Source organism: Panicum virgatum, chromosome 7N (genome assembly GCF_016808335.1).
Source record: "Panicum virgatum strain AP13 chromosome 7N, P.virgatum_v5, whole genome shotgun sequence".
In the NCBI taxonomy this organism is placed as follows: domain Eukaryota; kingdom Viridiplantae; phylum Streptophyta; class Magnoliopsida; order Poales; family Poaceae; genus Panicum; species Panicum virgatum.
This window is the reverse complement of record NC_053151.1, coordinates 5,264,750-5,274,829: the sequence shown is the minus strand read 5'-3', so window position 1 is coordinate 5,274,829 and position 10,080 is coordinate 5,264,750. Positions and strand designations below refer to the sequence as shown.

The window sequence follows — 10,080 nt, the reverse complement described above, 5'->3', positions numbered from 1 at the left end:
ATATCTTGTGTTTTGCCAATTTCTAAAAAGATATGCCAAGTAAAAAAAGAGTTTATCGCCAACAGTTTGGCATAATTCACTTGTCAAATTCAAATCTAACTTACATCAGAAACCCTGAGAAAGAAACAAAATTATATTTATGCCCTTCCACCTCTTAAAAACTTAAATCAGGAATCCTTCTCTGTTATTTATTTCTTTTTTCACCCTCCCACCTGACTAGAAACCACGATGCCAACCGTGCGCCGTGCGCGTATATTTACGCGCTGGAGGCTGGTTTTTTCTTAGTTGCCAAAAATTACTAATTCTTTTGCCAAACTGTTGGAAGAGTATTTTTAATATTTTTACCAAAAATCAAAGATGACAACTCGATTTGTCAAACTGCTGGAGATGCTCTTACAGGGAAGCAGCTAAGAGCTATTGAAGCACTGAGTCTTGGTCAAGGGTGGAGAGAAAGGAAGGAAACAAGATGCACACGCGTACCTGTGCTGCATGCCGAACAGCTGAGGAAAAAAGGGACCTTCTCTCGTTCCACGACCACGAATTGAAGATGGCACGACGACACGACGACCGCAAGATGGAAGTACCCGGGAAGATGCGTTGCCGCCAGGTTCCATCCCCCACGCGCTTTTCTTCGTTTCACATTGGACTTTCGACTTTCGTTGACGAAATTATCAGCTTTGCCTTCCTTGGACGGGCAACAACTCCCCCGCCGGGGGGCAGTGGGCGGTGGCACATTTCGTCGAACGGGCTCCGCGCACTGCCGACTGCTACGGCTGGGCGAGTGTCGCGCAGCACAACGCCTCGGTTGTCGCCACTGCAAGCTAGCCGCCGCCCGGGTACCCGCCAGCACACAGGCCCGCGCGCCGCGCTTCCTTTGCCCGCGGAGGGGCAGGCGCATCGGCCGCGGACCGCGGTTCCCTTCCCATGCGGCCATGCCTCGAATATTCTGGATGGTTGGGTCCTGGCAAACAAACGCACGCATTCAGCTGCACAAATGTTTGGCATGTTTTTTTTCCTTCGAAAATGTCGGGGCGAAGCGAACTGAACGTAGAAGAAGCAGAAAATTTCAACAAAGGTGAGATCCGAACAATGTCTCACCGGCCACACATTTGGTCGAACAGGTGGTGTGCACCGCCGACAGCTGTGTCGTCTCCATCGCTCGCCTACGGGCTATGGCGGCGGCTGCGACGCGCAGCCGTAACCGCCGCGTGCTCGCCGGCGCACCCACAATACCAGGCCCGCCAGCCGCCAACGCACTTGCAAGTTGCGCCTCCACGTGCTGATGCCGGAGCTGCCCCATGGCAAATAAAGAAGACTTGGCACAGCTGACCTGCCGGCCACGTCTCTCCAGTCCACTGGGAGGACGAGTGGGAGAGAGGGGGTCAGAGATGATGAGAGAAGCTGTGATTCAGGAATCGGGGAATTCCTGTTCCAACCTTCCAGGATAGGAGACAGGCAGAACTGCGCCGGCGACCGGAGTGCCGACGCTCCGAAGTCTCCAGCAACAAATTTACAGTATAAAGTTACAGAAACATTCTCAAAACACATCTGTGCATCTGCCTTACGCAGGTAGAACAGGAACATTTTGCCTTACTCCTGGTGGTTGCATTGCATCAGTATATTTTCGTCACAACTGTTTGCACTGTCAGAGAAGAACAGGAACATTTTTCACCCGAGTACCTGACTGACTACTACGTGTCCTTTTTGTCCATGATGAACTGGACTCAACTGATGATAAGCAGGCCCATCATGTTACCTGCACATCAGAACAGAACGTTTTTCTTCTGAACTATATCTAATTTCATATGTAAAGAGAAAAAGTAAACACTACTTGTTCTGACAAATGCGTTGGATCTAACAGAGGCGACTTGTCGGCTTGATAGTTGATACAACTGAATGTTACATGCTTCTATGGATAATAAAAGGTGCAGTCCACCAAATTACTTCATGTCATCAGGTACCAAAGGAAGTTTGCTGCAGCACTTGAGAGCAGGCAAGGTGGAAGTAGTACGCAACAAGTAATGCACTTCATGGCAAAGCAGAGCTCCAGGACGCCCCATAGGCCATAGCGTTTTGGGCTGCCCACTTGATCGAAAGAAAGCTTTCTAATTCGTCTCCACAGGTATGGATTATTAGCAGCACCAAAAGATCGAAACAAAGCTGGCCTCAATATCTCCATATACGTTGTGTTTTCACCCTTGCAGGTCTTTCATCTTGCTTTGCATCTGCAACAATAGGCAAGTACTTAAGGTCAAAACTATCTATGGTGCTTGCAGATTGGAACAGTGTGCTATTCTTTTTCTAAACATTACAACGAGCACACAACTGAATCATATAAAGACAATATTCTCTACCAAAGATAAAAATTTAGACAGCAATTTACAAGCATTTTGTAATTAGAGAAGAGAGGCAAAAGTCAACTAGAGAAATACCTTGAAATGTGATTTGCTTACTGGCAACCACTTGATGCTTTCTGTTAGGCAGGCGTAACAAGGACCTTCTGAATATGTAGAACATCAACTTGCAACCGGAAAGTGGATTCCCATAAGTAAGGGTGAAAACATATGCAAAAGCCTCGAGCAGACAGCATTGTACGAGCACAGCTGCATGTGGTGCATGGAACCGGACCTGGAATATTTTGCTGAGAATAGAAAATGATAATCAGGAAATAGGTTCTCTGGTGAATCTACACAAGGAAAAAAGGGGCTCATGGCTAGAGGTTAAAACAGTTCAACAGACTCACCAGGCGACCCTCTACAGGCAGCCACTTAATAAATCAGTAGATCAGGGATGTGGGAAATGAGGTGCCAGTCTGCCCCCTTTCCTTTCTCGCAGGACCTCACCAGATCAGAGCAGCCATGGATCCACAATTGCTTCAGAGCAGTGAGGCTTTTTATGCCCTTCGGCAAGGTTTTGATTCCCGGACAGTTGTCGATCCGCAATATCTGCAGACTGGTGAGGCACTTTATCCCCTCCGGCAATGATTTGATTTCTGGAAATTCAGAGATCTCCAGTGTCTGGAGACTGGGGAGGCCAAATATGCCCTCTGGCAAGGATTTGATTCCCGAGCACCATTTGACCTCTAGATTTTCAAGGGAGGAAAGGCTTTTCATCCCCATCGGTAAGGATGTGAGGCCCAGGCAGTTTTTGATCCATAGCTGTTTAAGGGAAGTGAGCCGGCACATGAATTCAGGAAGGCATGCCAGCCTCGGCAACCCAGAAATTTCTAGTTTCTGTAGAGAGCGGGGATCTCCCAGGCATTCAGGCAGCTCTTGAAGTTCATCACAGTCATAAATTATGAGATCCTGCAGAGATGTGAGGCGCTGGAGCGATTGGGGAAGGCTTTTTATGTTGGGCAGGTCTCTTACATGTAGAGTCCGAAGAGAAGAAAACTCGCCCAAGCATTCAGGCAATTGGTGAAGTGCAGGGCACTCTTCTATTCGTAGCTCCTGGATGGATGTGAGGTGGCCCATTGATTGGGGAAGGCTACTCAGGCTGTCGCATGACTGAATGATCAACTGCTGCAGAGAACAGAGTTCCCCAAGACACTCAGACAGCTTGTGAATAGCAGAGCAATTGCATATGTCCAGAGAATGGAGGGATGTGAGATGGCCCATTGATTGGGGAAGCCTAATCATATTGCATGAGTTGATGGTCAACTTTTGCAGAGAATGGAGGCTCCCCAAGCTCTCTGGTAGTTCGGTTAGTTGAAAAAAGTTGTCGTCAATCTTCAATGACTCAAGCGTTGTCATGTGTTGCAGCAAATTCCACCTACGTCCAGACCCTGGTCCATATCCAAATTCTGTGATCTGACATAGATTAAGCATCTTCAGGTGGCTAAAAATAAACGGCAAAGAGTACCCCTCACATCGGCGTGGTGATTCCAGTAGCCGCTCACTAATACCGTACACACCTAATAGCTGCAGTGACAAAGGAAGGTATGACTTGACCTTCAACTTAGGACAAGAAAGTACAATCAAATACGATAAGCAGTTGCCAACTCGGAATTCTTGTCCCATGTGATATTTGCAATTGCTAAAGCTTCCTCCCTCTTCTCTATCAGACATGGTCGTCTTTGTTACTATCCATACATCTCTCAACCTAGGCAGGCTATACATAGCTAACTTCACCAGTGAAGGAAATGGGCCTCCGCTTATCCTCTCTAGAGAAGGCATGTTATTCAGCACAAGCTCCTCCAAACAAGGAAGCTCCATAAGTCCACACAACTGCTTCAAGATTGGGAAATCAGACAGATTCATCACCCTTAAAAATGAGAAGTGAGCAATCCCCTGTCCTCTACCACCAACCTCATTCTACATCCACCGTGCATATTGCCTACCTGAATACCCACGAATTTCCAGCTTTTTAATTCCAGGCGGCACTTCCAGGCCATCAAGTGCACCCTGCTGCAGCTCAGTGTTAGCCTCACCAATACCATCATGCCTATTCCAGTCTAGGGTCAACATCTGTATATTTGTCTTCTGTTTCAAGCATGCCTTGTGTGCATCATGCGGCTCAATCACATGCTCAATACCTCTGACAATTAGATCTTCACTATTCCCACCTACGTTTGCAAGCTCTGAGATTCCTGCAAACTTTTCTCCCTCACCCACAACAAATAAGCCCAACTTTTGCAGTCGATTCAGCTGTCCGATGCCTCTAGGCATACCTCCCAATTCAGAACAACCATCTAGGATCAAATTTTGAAGCTTCTCCAAGTTGCTGATGCCTTCAGGTAGCTCTACCAGCCTCTCACAATTTTTGAGGTTCAAAACTTGAAGCTTCTGCAAGTTATCAATGCCTTCAGGAAGCTCCACCAGTTCCCTACAACAAAACAGGTCCAAACACTCCAGATTTCTCAGTGTATTTATACTTGATGGTAGGTTCTTAAGTTTGGTGCGACCTAGTCTCAAAACTCTTAGCTTTTCAATTCTGCCAATAGAGTTTGGCAAGGCTATAAGCTTCTGGCAATCACAAAGATCAATGCTTGAAAGCATTCTACAGTTACCAATTGAATCTGGTAAACATTTCATTTCTTCACAATGAGATAGGTTCAACGTTCTTAACTTCTGTAGCTTACAAATTGATTTTGGCATCTCGAGAAGACCACTGTATGTTAGATGCAAAGCCTGCAGGCTCCAAATATCTGTAATAGCTTCAGGGAGTGCTTCACATTGCAATCGAGTCATCTCAAGATATTTCAGATTTTTAACCTCAAATATGGCCGAGAGCACAGCTGTTGATATAATATGATCTGCAATAACACTACGCAAGTGTTTTGCCTTTTTTAGTGCCTTGCCAGATATTATAGTATCGCTGTTATCAACATACACAGCACGTGCATTATCAAAAACCTTTTCAGGCAAAAGTTTTCTTGGTTCTTGAATATTAGTTAAACAAAAGTATCTGCAGCCTTTTGTGGAACTGGTTTCATCCTCTGGCACACCAGTTGAAATTTCCTCAGACAAGATGACCCGGGCAAGATCATGAACCAAATCATGCATCTTGCAGCTCACTCTCCCATTAGTTTCCTCTACATCTTCTAGAAAAGACACTTCGCAAGTGAACTAAAGTATATGAGGCCAATATGCTCCAGATCATCAACACCAGGAGTCAAAATGATCATATCATGAGCAATCCATTGGTCAATCAATTGTTGTTTATAGATCAGATGACCTTTTGGAAACAATGAACACATTGTGAAGCACCGCCTCAGATTGGATGGCAAATGGAAATAACTCAACTTCAAGCATTTAGATACTGATTCTTCACCCTCAACTTCTGATAAAATGTCTCTCATGGCCTGCCACTCTCCTATTAGTTCCTTACCACCAAGAGAACCTGCAAGAACTTTAATTGCTAGTGCCAACCCGCAACATGTTTCCACAATCACTTTTCCAACCATTATAAAGTTAGACTCCAAAAATATTGCAGGCATCCTAAAGCTTTGTTGGAACAGCTGCCAACTGTCATCCGGCGATAAGCGTGGCACACAATACTGGTATGTGGATCGAACTGCTTCTGCAACATTTCTACTGCGAGTAGTGAGTAAAATCCTACTTCCAGGTGCAGCAGTTTTCAGATGCCCCATTATTTGTCCCCACTGATTTTGGGATTCTGTCCAAACGTCATCCATTACAATCAGGAACTTCTTTTGACTCAACCCCTCTTGGATTCTTTTGCTCATATACGGCAGGGAATGCTGCCCGGGATCTTTATCAGCAAAAGCCTCAAACAATTTCTGGATGAACTTTTCGAAATGAAATTCCTGTGACACATGAACTCCTGTGCTAGATCTTGGAGCTCTTTGAGATCCTTTGTTACACCCACTATAGAGCTGTACTCTTTGATGACCAGTGGAGCTAACCTGTTACCCACAATCTTCAATGTTGTGGTGATTGAAGCAGACAGTGCAGCAGCTTCCATACCGACCATGATTTTCCTGCAAATTGAATTTTGAAATAAGAAGGTGCTTTTCAAATCAAAAGGGCAGGTAAAGAGAACTATTCAAGAATGGGGCATTTAAAGCTGCAAACCTGCAACTAACAGGGCCGTAATGTGCCAGTGTTTTCGTGTGTGATTATCTCTTTCCACTGCCATAACTATGACTAGTGTCAACAAGGAGTCAAGGATCTGACTGAAGTGCAAAAAACCATGGCTGTTGATATGGATATCTGACCTGTGAAGCAAGTTTAGTAGCTGTAGCCCTCCAGCCTCTCCGAGTCTCTGCTTCTTAATTTGTAGACAGACACTTCGTTGTAGTTGTTATGATCTGTGACTTGGGAATATGCAGCCTTCAGTTCAGTACCTGCTGAGAAGTTAAACTGCAAGTTATTATCAAAAAGATTACCGTTCAAAGCAGGAGTGTAGATGGTGGCCGGATTAGCAATGAACAAAACAAGACGGTACCATATTTTTGGTTAAAATTAATAAACAATACCTGGAGCTCAGATGTACTGCCTTTACCCGTGCCATCTGCAAATTCGGCCTTCCTTTCTCACCAGCAATGTATGGACACCAGACTTCCAAAATCTGGGTTGCACACACCACAGGCTTGAGCTTAGATCTGGATGGCCAGGGATGACAGTGCTTAGGAAGGGAGCTTCTACTAGCTTTTGAGTTGTGACACTTCCGTCCGGTGAATTAATCAACCAAATCAAGCACTCTTTGACTCTCTTTTCAAAGTCCTTTTCATCTTTCCCATGGCAGGACGCCTCGAAGCTCCCTTCCTCATGGGCGGCGGGTTGAATCCTTTGCAGACGACTTAAATACGCGACGGGGTATTGTAAGTGGCAGAGTGGCCTTGCTGCCACGATCCACTGAGATCCAGCCTCACGTCGCACGGATTCGTCCCTCCCCCCTCCACCCCCATTCAAAAGTTCAGGCTCAGAAGGATGATGCTCGTCAAAGATATTGCGAGCAAATATACCGAATAGGAGGGAAGCAGAGTACAAGGAAAAACATGAAGTACAATGATAGTACGATGAGTACGAATATGAGTAAGAACGTACTGGCCACGACGGCTACAATAACCTCAAAAGAGTCCATACACAAATTTAAGGGTACTATATCACATGGACATCCTAGTAGCAGCAATGATGAACAAGACAGCAAGGACCAAGTCATTGAGCAGCCACAAAGATGAATAAGACACCAAGGAACCAAACATCCCCGGACTAATTTTAGTGGACATGATTGTACAAGGTGTCCGGGTATGAACCATACTCTACCCAGATGGAAAGGTTGTACGCTGGACCCAAGCAGATAAAGTTGGGATGAGAACGGCTAATATACGTGTGGTATTGGTCATGGGAATTGGTTGAAAGGCAAGAAGGTTTGTAACCCTAGTTCATAGAGTGAAATTTACCAAAAAGGGAATAAAAATGGTTGGTTTCAGTGGAAAATAGTTGTACATGGTAGCCACACATGGTTCCATGTTCATCCGGGTTCAAACGGACCATGTTGCGGTGAAAACAGGCGAAAAACATGTGCTATAGGTCATGGGAGGCGAAAACCTAGGCCGAACAACCATTCGGTATGTAACCCTGGCCAAAAAATGGAAATGGCCCACAACGGGATGGAAACGGTTCATTTCGGTTCGAAATGTTGTACATGGCACCCGCACATGGAACTATGTCCATCCGGGTGGAAATGAACCATGCTAGGGTGAAAATAGACGAAAAACGTGGGCTATAGGTCATGGGAGGCGAAAACATAGGCCGAACGACCATTCGGTATTTAACCCTGGACAAAAAATGGAAACGGCCCACAACGGAATGGGAACGGTTCATTTCGGTCAGAAATGTTGTACATGGCACCCGCACATCGAACTATGTTCATTCGGGTGCAAACGAACCATGGTAGGATGAAAATAGTTGAGAAACGTGTGCTATAGGTCACGGGAGGCAAAACATAGGCCAAACAGCCATTCGGCATGTCAACATGGCAAAAAAGTGGAAAAGTCCCAAAACGGCCCAAAAACATGAAATCAGGCTCAATGCGGAGAAAACGAGTCATGGACGTGCGAATTCGGCCTCCGGAGGTGATGGGAGGGCTGGGTTTCCGATACCTCACGTGACCAGACTCAAAAACTGGCCAGTTTTTGAGCCCAGACATGTTATCTCGCCCTATCGCAGGCATTTCAGGCAACCCCCAAAAACTGTACACCCGGAAGGCTAAAAAATTCCCAGAACTTCTGGGGTCGGAGAATGCCCCCCGGGTATAGTAGGGGGGAGCCGATGCGGTGAACGGGTACTTGTCAAACAATGTCCGGCCATGTGTTTCGGGTTGTTTCGGTGCTCCAAGCTATACCCTCCTAACCTCGGTGTGGTTGGCGACGGCCGGCCACATCGCGGTTTTCGGCCAAGCTAAACTTCGGTTGGCCGGTGTGGGCTTCGTGTTCCTGGGGATTTCGACGTACGGTCATGTGGCTTTGAACTCATTTCTCAAGTTCGGGCAAGGGGGGCTCATAGACTAGTCTCGGCGATGGCCTGCTCTTGTTTCCTGCGTTCGGCCTTGGGGATTCCGATGCTTCGGTCATATGTCTTTGAACTCATTTCCCAAGACTCGGAGCACTGCACCAACAGACAAGGTCGTTTAGGGGCTTGCCAAGGTAAGCCGGGATGGATTTCTGTTGCTCATGCACGGTTGTCCTAGGTTGTTGCTCTGTGAACCTGCCCTTAGGGAGAGTGACCAACCAAGCACTAAGCACCACGCTGGCCCCCCTAAACCATGTTTCTAGAAAAACATATTTTAAGAGAGACGTCCACCACTCAAGCACACAGCACAGAGGGTACGCTCTAGAATTAAGTTGCATAGAACCATTAGTCAAATTAATTAAAAAGGACCAAGTGTGCTAGAGCATGGCACCTAGCACAACTAACCAAAAATGCAACCCAAGGGTATATATTTAAAGGATAAAGGTGGCTAGGAAATCCTTATAGGCATACAGTATTAAAATGCAGTATGAAAATATATATTTAAAAGTGATAGGAAATTTTCATGTTATACTTGCCTTCCTCAAAGTTCTCCTGCTGCTCAAACTGCTCAGAAGATGGTGGCTCCGGGTATGGCTTGACGTCTATTCACGATCGCAGCGTCAAACAAGTCCCGCACATACACATACATGCAAACATATGCAAAAGATAAGAAACAGTACATTATTTCATAAAGATAGCATGTAAAAACAAGCTAGCACTGTTCTACACGTGACAACAATCGCGTGAGCGCAAGAACCAACTAAAATGGAGCTAAAACGTGAAAACTAAGGCTAAAACTAGGTCCAGGGGCTAAACTGCGAGAAAAACAATAACTACAGGGGGTTCTGTGCATAACTGGGGACCTAAATGTAATTAAACAAAAGATCTGTGGCTAATCTATAAAAATTGCACGACTGGACTGCGGATTGTAATTTTCTAGGAAAGCCAGGGCTTTACTGCTAGAAATAGGGCTGATCTGCAAATTCCTTTGAACTACAGTGGACTGCGGATTGATTACCCGAAAGTTTAGGGGCTCTTTAACAAAAAGGCCAGGTCGAAACGGTATCTACGGATATGGGCCCTTGGATTAGAATCCAATGAT

General features: G+C 45.8%; 1 protein-coding gene across 3 annotated transcripts; it reads right to left on the bottom strand.

The window, feature by feature from the left end:
- Positions 1-1,572: 1,572 nt before the first annotated feature.
- On the bottom strand, positions 1,573-7,151 carry LOC120682435 (disease resistance protein RPV1-like). Of its 3 annotated transcripts, XM_039964353.1 has the most exons (6): positions 6,941-7,151; positions 6,680-6,808; positions 6,537-6,593; positions 2,744-6,442; positions 2,433-2,641; positions 1,573-2,225 (listed from the first exon to the last, which is right to left on the bottom strand). In XM_039964353.1, the coding sequence occupies exon 4, from the start codon at positions 5,502-5,504 to the stop codon at positions 4,314-4,316; it is 1,191 nt and encodes a 396-aa protein (XP_039820287.1). In that variant the 5' UTR covers positions 5,505-6,442; positions 6,537-6,593; positions 6,680-6,808; positions 6,941-7,151; the 3' UTR covers positions 1,573-2,225; positions 2,433-2,641; positions 2,744-4,313. The 3 variants fall into 3 exon arrangements, with proteins under 3 accessions (XP_039820287.1, XP_039820286.1, XP_039820284.1); XM_039964352.1 differs by lacking the exon at positions 6,537-6,593 and having other exon boundaries at positions 6,680-6,811; XM_039964350.1 differs by lacking the exon at positions 6,537-6,593.
- Between the last annotated feature and the right edge of the window lie 2,929 nt (positions 7,152-10,080).